This window comes from Pipistrellus hanaki (assembly GCF_964339955.1).
Source record: "Pipistrellus hanaki genome assembly, chromosome: 4".
Lineage (NCBI taxonomy): Eukaryota > Metazoa > Chordata > Mammalia > Chiroptera > Vespertilionidae > Pipistrellus > Pipistrellus hanaki.
The window spans coordinates 58,423,050-58,442,813 of NC_140506.1; the positions used below are offsets into that span (position 1 = coordinate 58,423,050).

The 19,764-nt window shown below is 40.2% G+C and overlaps 1 protein-coding gene across 1 annotated transcript in view; it reads right to left on the reverse strand.

The window, feature by feature from the left end:
* The window catches only part of EPB41L4A (erythrocyte membrane protein band 4.1 like 4A), a 194,215-nt gene that overhangs the window by 54,447 nt on the left and 120,004 nt on the right, over positions 1 to 19,764 (reverse strand). The window contains exons 10-12 of the mRNA XM_084882830.1: positions 8,004 to 8,095; positions 6,539 to 6,616; positions 1,606 to 1,727 (exon numbers count right to left, since the gene is read on the reverse strand). Coding sequence (XP_084738956.1) covers positions 1,606 to 1,727; positions 6,539 to 6,616; positions 8,004 to 8,095 — 292 coding nt within the window. The remainder of the gene's footprint in view (positions 1 to 1,605; positions 1,728 to 6,538; positions 6,617 to 8,003; positions 8,096 to 19,764) is intronic.

Genomic DNA, 19,764 nt, shown 5'->3' on the forward strand with positions numbered 1-19,764 from the left:
ATTGCCATGCAATGTTCGGAGGTTAATTACTGTTAGTAAAAATTCCATTGACTTGCCCAACCAGTGTTCCTCAGGAGTTGAGCGTCAACCTATGAATGAGGAGGTCACTGTTCGATTCCCAAACAGGGCACATGTCTGGGTTGTGGGTTGCAGGCTCAATGCCCATTAGGGGGCATGTAGGAAGTAGCTAATCAATGATTCTCTCTTATCATTAACATTTCTATCTCTCTCTCTCTCCCTCTCCCTCTCCCTTCCTGTCTGAAATCAATAAAAACATTTAAAAAGATGCCATTCACTTCACACAATGCTATACAGCAAAATGATGCAGGAGACCTGGATTTTCATCCCAGCCCCACCCCACCTAGCAGCTGAGCCATGTCTCCCTGCTCTGCAAAATGGGCACATACTCTGGGTCTTGCCCTACCTCACAGGGTTATTGTGAGGCCCAAGTGAGAAAATATATGTGCAAAGTCTGAGGAGAGTGTCAGACAAAGGTGATCTATAAACAAGCCACAACCAAAGTCGGTAAAAGGCTATGAGCTCTGAACACCAAACATGGATTAAAACTGATTGATTAGGTGGTTTCATTAAAATAGTCTATATTAAAAGCAAATAATATGCCCTAACCGGTTTGGCTCAGTGGATAGAGCGTCGGCCTTCGGACTGAAAGGTCCCAGGTTTGATTCCGGTCAAGGGCATGTACCTGGGTTGCGGGTACATTCCCAATAGGGGGTGTGCAGGAGGCAGCTGATCAATGATTCTCTCTCATTGATGTTTCTAACTATCTATCCCTCTTCCTTCCTCTCTGTAAAAAATCAATAAAATATATATTTTAAAAAATAATAATATTAGTCATCCAAATGTCCATCAATAGTAAAATGGATAAACAAAATTGTCATAAAAAGAATAGTCACAGCACAAAAAAATGAATACATTTAGTATATACCAGACATAACATTTATAGAAAGAAGCAAGACAAAAAAAAAAGAGACCGTGAGTCATTCACCTAATGTTAAAAATAGACAAAATAAGTCAGTTTGCTCAGAGAAACCTACATAAGCAGTAAAATTCTAACAAACAGTAAGGAAATAATTATCACAAAGTCAGATTTTTTTTTTTTTACTCTTTGGGAAAGAAAGGGGATGGTAAAGATGTGAACAGACAAATAGGAGGGACTTCATGGCTTGAAGGCTATGTTAATTTTTTTTTGTGTATATGCATATATATGTATATTTTATACATTTTTCTATATGTACATTATTTTTCACAATAAAAAACAATAACAACAAATCTACCAAATTTTGTATAAATTGCATATGTATATAAAAAAGGTGTTTTTTTTCTAAAAGTTTGCCAATCTCAGAAAATTATTCAATTGAGACTTTAATCTCTTTGAAAAGAAAGTATAATTACATTAGGCAGGCTAAGGTGACTCAAGTTGACTACTTGTGTACTTTTTAATAATTTCTAACTTCTAAGATATTTTCAGGGTCAAATTAAAAATTCAGTATTAACAATAAAAGAACTATTGGGCTCTAGTCACCACCAGAGCATATCTTACACCATCAGCCTAAAAGGAAATGCATGTTTACATCAATGACTTACCAGCTGGCTGTGTCTGTGCTATTCTCTTAGGATAAGTCTTGCTTCGGCTTCTTGCCACATTCTGGTCTGGCCGGGGAAGTTGAATAGAAAGATCTCGACTCATTTGCAATGCTGTCCTGCCACTTGAAAATGCAATATTTTTGATTAATACAAGTAAAACCACACAGTCACAAAATTAAACAACAGCTCATTCAGAATATCTGCAAAGTATTTCCAGAATATCTGGAAAGAAAAAACACACACTCACAGGAGCTGTAAGCATACATGTGTTCCCAACTGAGTCACACTGCAATATTAACCAAGGAAGTAGTATTAAATTCCAATGGGAAACATGTAAGTTAGATGGAAGGAATATGTTTCTGGAGAAGAAACAGGAAATGGGGGGGGGGGTAATTAAAGGAGGACTAAGGTTTAGATTAAACAAAATGATGGGCTAGCAATAGAGAATTTTGATTGCCTTCCAACTGTACAACTAAAAGTTGGGCTGAATTACGTAAGGGCAATGACTCTATATGCATCAGCATCACCCCATGTTAGACTCACATGGCAAGTTGTACAGCACCCCGTCAGGACCACTGTGTGGTCTACTCTCCGCCCTGCCATGGCACAATCAACCTTTTATTATGCTCGCCTCGCCTGCACTAGATCAGGTGCCCAGGAAGATTTAAAACAGCCTGAAACCCCACGCACAGGGCTGCTTTCCTGGAGTTCTGTGAGGATTCAGGAGGTTGAGCTTTCTCTGGGGATCGACTAATCTCTGGGAAATGTGTAAATTCATTCGCTGGATTTCAGTGAACATTCATCCTACTAAGAATTCACCCCACGGCTGCTGAATTTGAGCCAATGAATGACCCTGGCTTTCATCTAAATATGTTAAGTGAAAATTTCACTTAGGTACAAGGAAAATATCATTAGGGACAAGGAAAAATGCATTTCTATTTATCTAGCTTAATTCATCTCAAGAAGGTCCAGAAAGCCTTTTAATGGCCCCAAATCCTACTTGTCCTACATTTACAGAACAAATATCTCCCAAATGAAACTTATAAAGCAAAATTTACCTCCTACATACTTCTGTGAAAGTTTTCCCTCCCCATTAACGCATCTACCTTTATTAGATTTTTTTTTTAATGCTTAAAACAACCATAACAAGAAGCTTATCATCAGGCTAATTGGGGACACAACTTGATAAGAGCTACCATGAATGAAGATGCCAGGGTCCAATACTTCATGAGTACTGGGGTAGAGAGGGAAGCAAATTGTGGCAGGTTAATAAAACTATGGTCCAGAACCACACACCGATCTGCCACCGGCAGTATAGGACCCAGGACTAGAACAAATTCCCTGACCTCCAGCTGGTCAGCATGGCACAGCCGGGCAGTGGGAGAACATTAAGCCATTGTTCTGCAATTGCAAGCATAGCTCTGTCTCAACTGTATGGTCTTAACAGGTTATTTTTTAAATCTCCCAGAGCCTTATTTTCAACATTGATAATATATGTCAAATTGTTCTTCCTATTTCCTAGCAGAAATATTATTGTGCAGAATTCTTACTATTTCCTTGTAGCAGACAGTATTTGATAAATGGTGGCAGAGATTTATTCCCATGATCACCTACTTCCTTCCTCCTCACACTCTGTCATGTACACTCCCATTCTATGCTGAGTGGCCCTGCAGCCCCTAAAGGGGCGGGGGGGGGGGGGGGGGGGGAGGGGTAGAGGAAAGAGAACAAGAACAGAGACACCTGGGTTCAAATCCTAGCTTTGCCACTTACTGGTAAAGGCCTTTAGGTTCAGTTAGTTTACTTTGGGGTTTGAGACTCAAATTTCTCATCTGTATAAATGAAGAGATACCTCCTTTGGCAGGCCACTGAGCCCGTCCCATATTTATTTTATGGGATTAAATAAAGTGACACCTGTGCAAGCACCCGACACAAAGAAGGCTCTCGTGAGTATTTTTTCTCTTTCAGGCTTTAAGAAATGTGCAGCCCTAGCCGGTGTGGCTCAGTTGGTTGAGCATCATCTCATGCAACAAAAGGTTGCCGATTAGAGTCCCAGTCAGGGTACATGCCCAGGTTGTGGGTTTAATCCCAGGTTGGGGTATGTGCTGGAGGCAACCAATTAATGTATCTCTCTTTCTCCTCCTTTCCTTCTCTCTTCCTCTTTCTTTAAAATCAATAAATAGCCAAAACCGGTTTGGCTCAGTGGATAGAGCGTCGGCCTGCGGACTGAAAGGTCCCGGGTTCGATTCCGGTCAAGGGCATGTACATTGCTTGCGGGCACATCCCTGGTAGGGGGTGTGCAGGAGGCAGCTGGTCGATGTTTCTCTCTCATCGACGTTTCTAGCTCTCTATCTCTCTCCCTTCCTCTCTGTAAAAAATCAATAAAATATATTTAAAAAAATAAATAAATAAAAAAAATAAAATCAATAAATACATACAAAAAAAAAAAAAAAGGAAAGAAAAGAAAAGAAAAGAAAAAAGAAACGAAGAAAGTTCATGAGATTTAAGTCCTACAAGAAGGTCATCTGGGTCCCCAGGGGTGTTTCTCAGGCCCAATTCTCATTCCTGGAATATACATAAATTCTACAGAACTTATTCATCAAAACAAGGAGCCAAAACCGGTTTGGCTCAGTGGTAGAGCGTCGGTCTGCGGACTGAAAGGTCTCAGGTTCGATTCTGGTCAGGGGCATGTACGTTGGTTGTGGGCACATCCCCCATAGGGGGTGTGCAAGAGGCAGCTGGTCGATGTTTCTTTCTCATCGACATTTCTAGCTCTCTATCTCTCTCCCTTCCTCTCTGTAAAAAACAAAACAAAAATAAACAAGGAGTCCCCTACTAACTTAACAACAGGTAAAGGCAAAGTTAATTTCTAAGGGGCCCAGAGAAAGAAATATAAGTGTATAACAAAATATTTTAATCAAAGATTCGATCAAGTTCTGTTTCAGATTATTGGTCTCTGATAATGAAACAAAAGAATCAGATTGTTTGATTTCAGCTCAGATTTCCCCACAAAATCTGGAATTTTGATTGACTGTCACACATCACTAAAAATGTGTAATATTTCCCCCTTGCTAAGTAATGACTCATTTTTCTAAAAAAAAAAAAAAAAAAAAAAAAGAAATCTCATTGACATTCAGCAACCACGAGATGCAGGAAAGGGATGAAGACTAGAACTCTGTCTTCTTACACCACATACACCTACAGACGTATCACTGTAAATGTCTACACATAATTATGCACATAAATGCAGACACACCTGCATTCACACCCTGCAGCACTTGCAATGCTTTTCTATCCCTCATGCCCTCAAAGCCTGCCGGATAAAGGAAGGGGCTGTGCTTCCAGAGCACTGCCTTCATTCCACGAGAACATCTCAAAAGAGAAGCAGGCATATGATGTTTGTTAAAGGCTGGGATTTTGCCTCCTTTGACAATTAACAATTCACATGCTGGTGACTACCCAGCAGTCTGAGACCCATCCCTGCCCATGACTAGCTCCGGGCAGTGGGATGAAACACATTTCTTCCAGGGATGGTGTAACATTAGTGCTTCCTACAGACAGAGATGGAGATTTGGGTTTCATTAAAACTGACAAGGCAGTTAAGACCAGCCACCAAATTAGAACAGATTTAGCAGAGCTTCCAATTCTGCAAAGGTTACCTTTAATTACTTTCTTGGAAGAAATGATATTTAATATGCAAAATCCAATAATAATAATTCCCAGTAGCCACAACATTTGCATTTCAATAAATTTGAGAAATCAGGTATTAGTAGTAAATTTGTGGAAACTAACTACAGCATATGTTAAGCAACATAATTGCAATTTTAATAATAGGAACACAGAGATAGAGTTACACATTTTCTCTATAACCCTTGACATGTTTTATGCTCTAAATGGAAAAACAGCCCAAATGGTGACTATTGGCTGTTCACCTCAACATAAGTAGGTACTCTTCCCTTAAATTCCTGATAATTGTATCACTGTCTAAGAAAGAACCTTGATAAGCAAAAGGTTCTATTTTTAGTTATCAGTGAATAGCAAGTACCAAGAACATTTATAACTTAATTACTTAGGTTTTATAGGTCGTCATCAACTGGGCCTGCATTAGAAGGCAGTTGGGGGGAGCCAGGCCAGAAAGGGAGGGCAGTTGGGGGGAAGGGGAACAGGCCTGCAGTAGAGGATAGTTGGGGGGTAACAGGCCTGCAGGGGAGGACAGTTGTGGAAGATCAGGCCACCAGGGAAGGCAGTTAGGGATAACTGGGATAGCAGAGGAGGGCAGTTGGGGGAGACCAGGCCAGCAGGGGAGGTCAGTTGCGGGGCACCAGGACAGCAGGGGAGGGCAGTTGAGAGGACCAGGACAGCAGGAGAGAGCAATTGGGGGGATCAGGTCTGCAGGGGAGAGCAGTTGTGGGGGTGGATCAGGCCTGCAGGGGAGAGCAGTTGTGGGGGTGGACCAGACCTGCAGGAAAGGGCAGTTAGGAGCAATCAGGCCTGCCGGGGAGCAGTTAGGTGTTGATCAGGCTGGCAAGGGAGTGGTTAGGGGGTGATCAGGCTGGCAGGCAGAAGCAGTTAGGGGGTAATCAGGCAGAGGCAGGTGAGCAGTTGGGAGCCAGCAGTCCTGGATTGTGAAAGGGCAGTCGGACATCCCTCAAAGGGTCCCAGATTGGAAAGTGTGTAGGCTGGACTGAGGAACACTCCCTCCCCCCACCCCCACTCCCCTGCCGTGCATGAATTTCATGCTCCGGGCCTCTAGTTAAATATAATTAAACCTGGAAAATAATTTTTGTCAAAAAAGTTTAATGAACTATTATGCTAATAAAATTCATTGGCACTGTACAAAATTTTTAAAAAATTTAATGTGCATGTATGTGAACAGCTGAATTAAATATTTATGTATTTACATACACACACCCCAAGAAAAAAAAATGACATTTACCTATACCGGTGCTTATAACTCATGGATCCAAACTTGCTGAGTTTTCTTGACAATGAATTTGATTCATTCTCCGGCATTCTAATGAATTTTTAAAATAAAATTAAATTAAGACTCAGAAATACTTTTGCAACAGTTGAGCAAAAGCTATGTAGAAAATATAATCATGCAGCACTTTAACAGCTAGTCAAAATATCTTATTTGTTCTACACATTTGCAAGAAATAATTATCAGTTATTACAAGCTAACTGTTGAAAAACAAACATACTCTAGGAATTTATATATTTATATAATGTTGAAATACTCATACTTTCGGAAGACATCATTGCCCTCAGACGCTTTAGTTGTGAATCAAATTACTTTTTCTGCTTAAATGATTTTGGGAACTTTGTCACTAGGTTGATTTACCCAAGCCAAGGTCCTCACAGCAGTTAATTAATCGTATCTGAGGAGTGGGTCAGTCTCCCTTGTACTATAGTCCAGCACTTCCCACTCCAGGGTACCTTCAACAGACACCTCCACGGGGAGCTGTTCGACCTAGCCCCCTGACCGAGAGGTAATGTCTCATGCTTTCTAGGAAACATCCCTGCCAGAATACAAGCTCAGTGAAGGACACTGGTCATCTTGTAAGAATACGCCTCCAATATCATGCTATTTGGGGAAATAGTTCCATGCAAATCAAATAGGAATAAGGGGAAGAATAAATCCAGTTTTAAATTTAAAAACAAATATAACTGAATGTATTACCTGATTAAATTTAGTGTTATCTTTACACCATAAAGATGTGAAATAACAGAAAGTATCCCAAAGTCCAACAGTCAATTCTCCATCCCTACTTAATCTTCCAGGAGCACAGGATGCAACAGAGTAGCCAGCTCCAGCCCTATTCAACATGACATTTTCCTCCCTCATCTTCCATTTCCTTACACACTTTCCAGGTTACTCCTTCTCATAACCCATGGCTGGCTCTTCCAGGTCTCTCAATGCTGGCAGGGTCCCACAGCCCAGTCCTTGGCTTCCTGCTTCTGTCTCTTCACTTTTCTCAGAGGTGACCTCATCCAGTCAGCTTTGCTTAAAATACTAAATCTTCATGGCCAACCTAGGTCTTTCCAGTAAGCTTTATACTTCCAACGTCTCCATTTAGATGACTAACAGGCATTTCAAATTTAGTATGTCCATAGCAGAACATTTACTTTCCATGAATACCAAAGCTGTACTTTTTACACAAACAAACAAAAATTGTCCTTGGCCTTTTCTTATAATGTGAGCAAAGAAGATAACTATGCGTGCATGTATGTGTGTATGCATGTCTGTGCATATATATATATATCTATTTCTATTAATGTGATCAAGAGAATTAGGTGACTGAATAAATTAAATTTCTACTTGTAGATAGAACAGAATTCTTGTTATAAAAACAAATGCAATTTTCATTAGAGCAATCAACAAAACTTCCACATTAACATACCTAAAAAATGTATGATGTTCTACACTACACTTCCAAAGATGCTTGCAAGCAGTTTTACTCCGAGCTTCAAAAAAGAATGAAGTTTCATTGCACTGAGAGAGAAACAAAGAGAGAGAACGTGAATCACTGACCATACATTCTTCAGGTGACAGCCACAGGTAACAAAAATTCAAGTCAACAGTCAAATTATTAACACATAAAACAAAGAATGATTATCTCTCTGTAACTATTTTTGGAGGGTTGCTTTAAATCTCAATTAATTAAAATTACAAAATATAAGTCCATGTAAACCTTAGTGCCATCACCTACTTCTACTAGTCTATCACCCATGACCATGGATAATCGGGGTGATGGCACTGAAGTACCATAAACTTGTCGACCCCAAATGGGCACCAAAAACAGGAAAAACACTGACCCTGGGCAAATCAACTCCCAATAAAAAAGATGCTCACAAGTCCATTCTTAACTGTATTTATTTTTTTAATGACTGAATAGGAAATCAAGCAAAATACAGCAACATAAGTAGCAAAATAATAAACCATAAACTCTGTGAAGTTATATAATTGCCAACTTAGTTTTAAATAAAAACCAAGCTCATGTCTCAAATGCAGAAATGCCCCTGGAATGAGGTTCTATGGATTCATAAACAAAATCCTCAATGTGGAGGAATAATTAAAATGGCCCCCACTACTTTTAATAAGGACAGAACATTCATATGCATAACATTTCTCCCAAGTCCATCTGGAATGAGGCTCAACTTAGAGTTTATTTGAAAAAGTGAAAGGGTGTGATTAAAAAACAAAAAAACAAAAAAACCCAGAGCTAATATTTGCATGTTACAGCAAGGCAACCTGGAACTCCAAATCCTCGTGAGATGGAGGGACAATTTAGGACAATTCCCAGGTTTCTGGCTTGGATGCTCTAAGTACTAAAATACAGCAAGTGGGGAAAATGGGAATCTGGGTGGTGAGGGAATGGACAAGAAGTTCAGGCTATTTTGATTTTGAGGTGCCCATGGAATTGAGAACTAAACATGCCTCGTGGGCCAGTCAACATGCAGGCGTAGAGCTGAGGAGTAAGGTCGCATCTGCTGACATAGATGATTGCACCAAAACGTTAAAAAAATAAAATAAAATAAAATAAAATAAAATAAAATAAAATAAAATAAAAAACCCTGCTCAGAACAATGGTACAGAGTGAATAAAGGTGGAGTCACAGCAGAGAAGAGAGAGATCAAAATGGAGACCAGGAGGCAATGGCCAGGGAGGCTGGGAACAGAGAGCAAGCCCATGACCCAGAAAGGTCAAACAAGGTTTCAGAGGAAGTCATTGCATTTCACAGTAAGAAATCTTCGGTGACATTCATGAAAGGGGTAGGGAGCACAAAATTAGAGACGAGGCAGAAAAGTCAATGAATTCAGAAAGTGTTTTTCTCAAAGGTAAAAGAAACTGAGGGGAGGGATGGGAAGCCAAGCATCCTGCTAGGAGAAGGGATGCTTAGAGGGACTTTTTTTATTTTATTTTATTTTTTATCCTTTTCCTTTTCTTTTTTTGAATATAAAATATAAATATTCATGGTACAAATGCCAAAGGTTCCCAAAGTAGATACACAATGATAACAAAATCTCTCTCCTACCACTGGCCCCAATTCCCCTCCCAAGAGGCAACGACTATTAAGAGTTTCTTATATAACAGGTGGGTGTTTTTGAGGTCACTAGATTATCCAAAAATACAATGTACAAGGCGTGTATTTTAAAAAATAAATTAGCATGTGATTGCACTGTTACCAGATTAAATGATTCAGATAAAGCGAGTACAGGACAAACGCGACCCTCCCCACCCCACCTCCTCAGAATCTGCACCCCCTTGTCCCAGGGCCTTTCAATAACTGGCAGGACTGACTGAGCACCACCAGCGACAAGAAGTGGTGGCGGGGGTGACTGCTGTGTGACACAGCACTGTACCCTGTCAGCAAGGGCAGCCACAAACGAGGAAGCCCTTACGTACCTGTATCAAATGTCCAAAAAGTTACTTAATTACATCTAATCCAAATTTTCAAAAGTGAAGGAGAAACCAAAGAGCATTCCATCTTAAAAACAAAGCAAATCTCCTCACATTTTTCATGGACTGATTTTCGCTTCATTCTTCACAGAAACGTTTGTATTCTCCTGCTTCTCAAATAGACACCTGGTCATAGGATAGCTAATTTTTAATGTGTTTTTAAAACTACCATTACTTCATGAAAGGATAAAAGGTATTAAAGATCCAGCCAGAATTGGATTTTCTCAAGTTTTCTTGGGTACAAATATGCAAAAGGAACAAAAGAGCCTCCCACAGGCCTCCTAATTGCTGCTGCCATGTACAAATGACAAGTATAAACTCATCCTCCACTTACATAGGGCTTTCACACAGCTGCCTGCTCTTTATCCCATTGTAATCCAAATACTACAAGGGTGGTAAATAACAAAAAAGAGAGCCAGGGGTTCTGAATAAATCCTGCGTATTTTTGCCACTTACAGCAACTGCTGGTATGAACCTAACTGATGGAACATTGCAAACACCCCTTTCTTCCTACTGCTCCCGCACCTACAAACCTTTCCCAGAGACAACTAGCACCTCCCCATTCATTCAAAAAGGTGATGAGCTGCTTAATTAGTTCATTCCAACCGGCCGCTAAAATACTTTATACCCAAGCTTGCAATGGTTGTTTTTGACAGAATTAGTCAAACACCTTCATAGCTTTTGTCACTTTACACCAGAAGCAAAACTACGGTCTGAATCTACTTTTCTTTTTATTGTATGAACTGCCCAAGCTTAAATCACCTGTGACTCAGATATCATGTAGGGCTTCACCGTGCTATGGATCTCTAGGTAAACTTGGCTCAAACCCCCAATTCTGTCATGTGTTAAGAATTCAGGACCTGTATTCTATCAATGAGCTCCAACCTAATTATCTCTGGTCTTCTCAGTCTCTTTTCTCATCTTTGCTGGCTATGTTTCTCTTTGCAATCTTGAAAAAAATAAATCTACTTTAGCCTGGCTTCTGCTAAGTGCATTGAGATTACTGATAGGTTTGTGGAGGGGCTCACACTGCAAGCTACACAGCCACCTGCACTCCCGGGGCTGGACCAAGCTCCGCGGCCTCTCCCTAGCCCAACCCTCCTTGCCATGCGCAGCCCACACTCCAGCCAGCTCTTCTGTTCTTAGGAAGCAGCACAACTGGACAGTCTGCCTCCCCCCGCCTTTTAGAATTATGGAGATAAACAATCCTCAATCCTCAATAATTCTCAAATTGCTATATATTTGCCCACCTCCAAGGTCACTAGAAGTAACCTCAGGTGCAGTGCATATGTCAGATACCTAGGAGTAAACTACATTAGTGCTGCTAACAACAGTAAGATGCAGTTGTTACATACATTCTATCAAGGCCCACAGCAAAGGGGCTGCATCAGTGAATCCTAGAATCAAGAGGCTAAGGAGAAGTGTGAGGATTACTAGGCTCAAGTATTGTGGGATTCTTTTTGCTGTTAATCTTCACCTGAAGATATTTTTTCCATTGATTTTTTTTAATTTAGAGAGAGTGCAAGGAGGGGGAAGGAAGGAAGGAGAGAGAGAGGAAGAGGGAAAGGGAGAGGGAGAGGGAGAGAGAGAGACAGGGAGAGAGAGAGAGAGAGAGAGAGAGAGAGAGAGAGAGAGAGAGAGAGAGAGAGAGAGAGGGAGAGAAAGAGAGAGAGAGAGAGAGAGAGAGAGAGAGAGAGAGAGAGAGAGAGAGAGATTACAAAATGAGAGAGAGATTACAAAACATCAATCGGTTGCCTTTCTCACATGCCCTGACCCGGTTGGAGATCAAGCCTACAACCCAGGTAGGTGCCCTTGACCAGGTATTGAACCCTCGACCCTTTGTTCTTCGGGCTGATGCTCTAACCATTAAACAAAACAGGCCACGGCAGATTCTTTCTTTTTTTATTTTTTTTAAATTTATTTTTATTAATTTCAGAGAGGAAGGGAGAGGAAGAGGCGGTATGGCCTTGATAGTATGTATGTAACAACTGCATCTTACTGTTATTAGCAGCACTAACGTAGTTTACTCCTCGGTATCTGACCTATGCATATCATTGATCATCAGCTGAGAATCATTGATCAGCTGAGAATCATTGATCAGCTGCCTCCTACACGCCCCCTACTGGGGTTCAAGCCCTTGACCAGAATCAAATCTAGCACCTTTCAGTCTGCAGGCTGATGATGCTCTATCTACTGAACCAAACCAACTAGGGCCAGATTCTTTTTTTTAAATATTCAAGATCCACAAGATTTATATGTACTTGACAATTGTTAATTTATTTTAGGGACTGGAGGGAAAAAACAAAACCATCAGAGGGCTGATGGCAAATGACTGAAATGACTACTAATAAAGCAAAGAAAAGCAAGGGTGGAAGTGAAATGATTATTTTATTCTTTAACTGAAAGGAGACACCAAAAAGTTACCACAAAATTTTAAGTGTTTTGAGAAATTTTATCTTTAAAAATGGTGAAGTTGAATAGCTGCATTAAAAAAATGAATTATTTGTGCATGAGAGAACACAATAGTTCCCACTGCTCTCTCTTCTAGGCATCCCAACCCAGAGCAAGAATTCAGAGTGAGCCCTGCAACAAAAATAAAAAGTACCAATCTTGTTATTATTTGGAATGAGATGTTAGAAGGGAATTTTAAAGCACTGAGTAAAATAATATCTTACTCAACTTTTTTCTTTACATTGTGCTCCCTAAAGAGTGTTTCTTACAACATTAGTACCTTGTAATATTGGCGGAAGGAAGGAAGGAAGGAAGGAAGGAAGGAAGGAAGGAAGGAAGGAAGGAAGGGAGGGAGGGAGGGAGGGAGAGAGGGAGGGAGGGAGGAAGGGAGGAAAGAAAGAAGGAAGGAGAACATTATGGTCAAGTAAGTTTGGAAAACAATGGGTTAAATATTCAGTTCATTTTTTTTTTAATTTATTGGGTGACACTGGTGAGTAACATTATATAAGTTTCAACTCTACAGTTTTATAATACATCATGTATCTGTATACTGCGTTATGTGCTCATCACCCAAAGTCTAGTCTTCCTCCATCATGATAAATTCAACCCCCTTTACCCTCTTTCTTTTCCCTCCACCTCCTTCCCCTTTGGTAACCACCATTCTGTTTCTGAGTCTATGAGTTTGTTTTGTTTGTTCACTTGTTGCTTTCTGTTTTATATCCCACATCTGAATGAAATCATATGGTTCTTGTCATTTTCCATCTGACTTATTTCACTTAACAGGATGCTCTCAAGATCCATCCATGTTATCACAAATGGCAGTATTTCACCCTATTCAGATCCTTAACATGCTAATGTATCCTATGAATCTCCAAGAGCAGGTAAGGTAGTTGGCATTTCCCTGATTTATATAAACAAAGAACTTTTTTTTAAGGAAGTGTTTTTTTTAGGTATTTTGGTTTAAAAAGTATTATGCCACACAAGCACCTTTACACACACACACACAGCAGTTGTTGTTTTTTTAATTCTTTCTGAAATGCATGCAATATGGTTTGAATTAAAAATAATTGTGCATTTCAGCAAAGCACTCAGAGAATAAAATTAATTTCCATTCCTGCATATATGTTATAATTTACAATAAAAGAACAAAAATGGCAAAAAATATTCCAGTACTCTTTTTTCAGCTGTTTGGGTTATATTCCAAAATATATACCTAAACGTGAAAAGCCTTTTTACTTCTTTTACATAGAAGTAAGTTTATTGCTTGATAAATAATTGTATATAACTCTAAGTTCATAAAAACATAAACTATAGAGTTGAAAAGGATATGTTAAATTGTGCTGCTTCTTTTTCTTTCTCCAAAATTAAAAATATATATATATGAGCCAAACCATTAGAAAATATTTATACCATGTTTCAGTAAACTTTGAAAACTATTATGTTGACCTCATTCTGCTTCCTATTTGAAAAAAATTCAGATACCAACTCAAAATTCCAGATGGTTTGCTTTTGTTATTATTGTTTTGACTTTATCTTTTCCTCATCTGCTCTTTTGAGAAACTTTAGCATTTACTAAAATGTCAACATTTTTCTCTTGCAGATTTAATTTTTAACGATAATTGTTTATTCCTAGACTTAAGTTTTTAAATAACAAATGTTACTTAAGCTTGTTGAAATGAGGCATATCTAGTAAGATCTACTGATATTCTAAAATAAATAAATAAATATAGCACAATTTAAAAATTCCTTCCAGGCCTGGCTGGTGTGCTCAGTAGTTGAGCATCAACCCATGCACCAAGAGGTCACCAGTTTGAGTCCCAGTCAGGGCACGTGGCTGGGTTTGGAGTTTGATTTCCAGCAGAGGGTATGCATGAAGCAACAAATCAATGTTGATGTTTCTATCTCTCATTAATGTTTCTACCTCTCCCTCTCCCTCCCTCTGTGTACAAGCACGTTCATATGAGCACATATGTATGTATGTATTTACATCCGTATGTATGTGTATATGCATACATACACTCCCTACCTTTGTCCACTGAAAGGACCAAGAAACAAAGTTGCCCCAGTAGCAAGGAACACATCTAACATCCAGATCTTGAGCTAAAAGGAACCAGGACTCTCTGGAGAAGTGATTAATCAGAAGGTGGATGTGAGGTATGTACAAGAGGCACCTGAAATACCATGTTGTTCCACAGTGAAAAAAGTGACCAAAAAAATGACAGGGGCAGGTCAAGAGAGCACAAAAGCCAGATTCAAAGGGCTTGCACTCACTCAATCATTGGGTACTGTAATACATTGTAAACCACCGGGGGAAAAAAAAAAAAAAAAAAAAAAAAAACCACCCAGAAATTAATAAGTCCACGCCAATAACTAATTGATAAGTAAATAAGGGTGACTCTTGTTTACAGTAGAATGCCAAGGGCTGACCTATAAGTATGGAGGGAGTGGGAGAGCGAGAAAAATCAGCATTTTGCAAGCATCACAATCAGCAATCTGATCAGGCAAGAAGCCTCCATGAATGCTAGAGCTGTAGGGACATTTTGAAGGGGAGCAGGGTATCTGCATTGAATTAAAGTATTTCCCCACAAATTACTTATTAAGTTGGAAAGGAGAAAACAAAACAGTAATTATACAGTTGAAAATCGGGTGGTCACATTTAACCAACAGAAGACAGATGGTCATCATGCACCTCTAGTTGTACCCTGAGAGGAACAAACCTCACCCGTGCAGCTTTCCAGCTGAGAACACAGGAACAGTCTAATAACAGGAAACAACAGGTGAATATGAAATGAGATAAAACAGTATTCTTCAAAAATGTCAGTGTCATAAAGAACAAAAATGTTCTAGATTTATCACTATGCTGAATACCTGCAATTAATACAAAATAATACTGAGTATAAGCTACAATTGAAATAAATTTTAATTAAATAAATACAGTAAGTGGGAGCAGTGTGGGAGAAGTGTTTCCTATTAAAGGAGGCTAATTAGGTTCTATCCTGGAAGGGGAAAACGCTATTAAGGACATTACTAGGTCATTGGAAAGGGAAAGTAGATGATAGGAGCATTATAGCAACATAATCTTTTTTAAGTTGATAAATGTACTGTGGTCATTTTAGTGACCATCTCTATTCCCTTTTTTAATGTTTTAAAATATATTTTTACTGATTTCAAAGAGGGGGAGAGGGAGAGAGAGAGAGAAACATCAATGATGAGAGAGAATCATTGATTGGCTACCTCCTACACATACCCTATTAGGGTTGGAGCCTGCAACCCGGGCATGTGCCCTGACTGGGAACCTAACCAAGACCTCCTGGTGCATAGGTTGATGCTCAACCATTAAGCCACACCAGCCGGGCTGATCCCTGTTTTTAGGAAATACATACATAAGTATTTAGAGACAAATAACATGTGAAACTTATTCTTGTTTGATTTCAGAGAGGAAGAGAGAGAGAGAAACACCAATGACGAGTGAGAATAATTGATCGGCTACCTCCTGCACACACTTTTTAAAGTGGGGGCCAGATCACGGTCCCTCAGAGAGCTGGAGGGCAGGACTATATGAACTACTAATTCCTACTGTAACACCTCGGCTGCGCTCACTGCCCAAAAAACCTGGCGGGCCGGATCAGACTCCTCTGCGGGCCGCATGTGGCCCGCGGGCCGCAGTTTGAAGACCCCTGCACGGGGAATTGAGCCCACAACCCAGGCAACCTGGGCATGTGCCCTGACTGGCATCAAACCCAGGGCCCTGCACTCTGAAGGCCGATGCTCTATCCACTGAGCCAAACCGGCTAAGGCTGAAACTTATTCTTAAATCATTCAGAAAAAGTGTATGTGTGTGTGTGTGTGTGTGTGTGTGTGTGTAGATCACACACACAAAAAAGTAAAATAAAATGCTAGCAATAAGTGAATGTAACAACAGGTGGCCATGTTTTTGTAATATTTTGCAGATTTTTGTAAATTTGGAATTGTTTTCAAATAAAAAAACCTTAAAAAAAATCTATAGTTTCACTTAAAACGTGGAAGGAACTCTAGTTTACATAAGTGAGGCGTCTTGGACTTGTTGACGCACAGTGACAGCTCCTGGCCATCCTCACTTCCCCTGCGCTCCTCTCAGAGAGGCCGAGAGCTCGGCCAAGCGGGTCTAATTACTCCCGGCCAGAGCTGCCAGGAACCTTTTGGTTCTACATCCTGTCACACTGGGTAAGTTTAGCTGAGGTTAGTTTCATGATGCATTATACATAAAAGTAACCTGAGTAGCATTTCTTTTTTCTTTTTTCTTTTTTTTCATTTATTCAACAAATATGTGTAGTACAAGCCAACTTCTGGGCCTACTGCTGGGGACTGCACTTTCTCCCTGTTGATGATCCAAAAGTATTTTTCACAAAAGCATTCAATCTGCTACTAATCAGAAACAACTTTACCTCCCAAAGACCTCCCAAATCTGCCCCCTTCTCTCCATCCTTGTGTTGACTTTCCTCTCATCATCTCCCCTTGATCAGTGGGCTTCTCTGCCTCTGTTCAATTCAGTCAAGAGCATGTACCTTGGTTCAGGCTCCATCCCTGGCCCTGGTTTGGACATGTGTGGGAGGCAACCAACCAAGGTGTCTCTTTCACATCGATGTTTCTTTCTCTCTGTCTCTCCCCCTCCCTTCCACTCTCTCTGAAAATCAATGGAGAAAATATCCTCGGTGAGAGTAAGGACTAACAACAACAACAAAAGTAGAACGAGACCGTGTCACGGGCACAGGGTGACACTAGGAACATCTTCTATCCGAAGGGCATTGCTGTCTTTTGGGAACTGGATCTATGAATTTGGCCCTAACAGAACTGAACATGCTGAGTTTAGTCTCTGGCGGAACCAGCCAACCAGAAAACCAGCAGAATAAGCATTTCAGCCATTTTTCAAGCTGACTATGATTACTGTTTCAGGTGATGGGTTTCAGGGGACTTTTCTATATAATCCATGATTACAGAGAGGCCTCCATAATAATCAACTTAATTCTACCATTATGCAAATCACTGCCTCACAGGGAGAGGAGCCCTGGTGGAGAAAGAAGACTCCACAAAGCAAGAATGCTCAGGAAACGAACTGCTTGGGTTAAATTACTGTGCTGTTTAAGTTTTTTCAGTTTCCTTTGATTCGAGCCTGAGTTATGCGACCTGCTTTGCCACCGTCCTAAAGATCACTGACACCAGGCTTCACAACCCAGGAGCGTGCAGCAGGGTCTCAGGTCGCACCCGTTTCTTCTCGCAGCTGCAGAAGGGACAGGCACTAAGTATGTAAAAAACCAGGTCAGCCCAGCTGGTGTGGCTCAGCGGTGGAGCATCGACCTAGAAACCTGGAGGTCATGGGTTCGATTTCTGGTTAGGGCACATGCCCAGGGTGCGAGCTCAATCCCCAGTAGGGGATGTGCAGGAGACAGCCAATCCATGATGTTCCTCGCCCATTGATGATTCTCTCTCTCTATTATTTTCCCTTCCTCTCTCTAAAAACCAATAAGACATTTTTTTTTTTTAAACCACAGGTTATTCCATGGAGACAGCCAGTAGAAAAATAACGTATCAACTTTGTTGTTATTCTCTGCTAATTATGAAGAAATCTAAGAAGTGGAATGTTTAAATTAGCTGTGACTTTACCAGTTAGTTATCCCAGGCAGTAGAAGAATTTTAAGGCTCTGTAATCTATCTATACAATAAAAGGGTAATATGCTAATTAGGGCAGAGTCTTCTGGATGACCTTCCAGAAAAAGCTGCAGGGGCTACGAAGGGCCCAGACTCAGGGGTCGGCAATGGCAGCAGCAGCAGAGTAATGGGGGTGGTGCCTTCACCTGATCCGCCAGGTCACCTCCCACAAAGGGAGGCCAGACTGTGGCTTAGGCCAGGAGCCAAGGCAGAGGCAATTAGGGGCAATCAGGCAGGCAAGCAGGTGAGCCGTTAGGAGCCAGCAGTCTAGATTGTGAGAGGGATGTCCGACTGCCAGTTTAGGCAGTTGGACATCCCCCAGGGGGACCCAGACTGGAGACGGTACAGGCTAGGCTGAGGGACCCTCATCCCCCATGCATAAATTTCACGCACTGAGCCTCTAGTCTAGGGGTGTCGAACTCAATCAGAGAAGGGGCCAAAATCTAAAATCCAGCCTAAATCGCAGGCCGAATGGTTTACTGAACAGTCATAAACTGACAATGTCATAAACTGACAGCGGAGTGCAGTGATGACAGCGCGGTGCGGGCCACATTGCAAGGCCTGGCGGGCTGGATTTGGCCCGCGGGCCTTGTGTTTGACACATGTGCTCTAGTCTATATATATATATATAAAAGGCTAAGTGATTGACCATATGTCCATCTGACTGTCTGACCAGCCTATACATTTGACACACACTGGCAATTTAAAAATAAATGTTGACTCACACATGCGTGATACATATAAAGCTCTGAAGTATTAACAGGATCTGCGAAAGGAGAGGTTGGTCTGATACCAAGAATTGATTTGTCCCCATCTGACACTGGCCTCCCATTTAAATTAATTTGAAGTCAGTTTCCTGTGATGCCAGCATTTGTTATGAATATTAATAAATCACAAGGATGAACTCTAAACAGAGTAGGAATATTCCTACCTAAATCCATTTTTGGACATGATCAGTTATAGATTGCTTTCTCTCAAGTTTGAAGAGTGTATGTTGTTAAAGTTGTAAATACTTCATCACAAGGGAAATTAGTCAAGCATGCTGAAAGTGTTTTTACTCTTAATGTCTTATACAGGGAGATATTAGAATAAGTAATTAATTTATCGGTCATTGTTTTTATCAATGTTGTTTTTATATTATGTCTTTGTTGTTGTTATAGCATGTTATTATTGTTTATTAATCAATTTATGTATTATTTTCATAAACATTTTACTACTTTTCTTTCATCTCTGACACTTCTATTATAGAGAAAGGGCAATTAGTGATATTAAAATATTTATTCTAATTAATTTCCTTTCAATGTGCATGAACCCATGCACTGGGCCAGTAGTAATAGCATAAAAGTATTTCAGCAAATGACCTCACTCACAAAAATAACTTAGATATAAAGAAAAAATGACTTTGAATAATAGTAATGCTTCCATGTAAAGTCATCATTTTATCATCATATTCCTATTAAAAATTTAAAACATTATTTTCAATGCCCTGACCAGATGTACACCTTGCATTGTCATGTGAAACCAGTGGCAAGATAGAAAAGTAGATAACTCTACTATCTAAATTA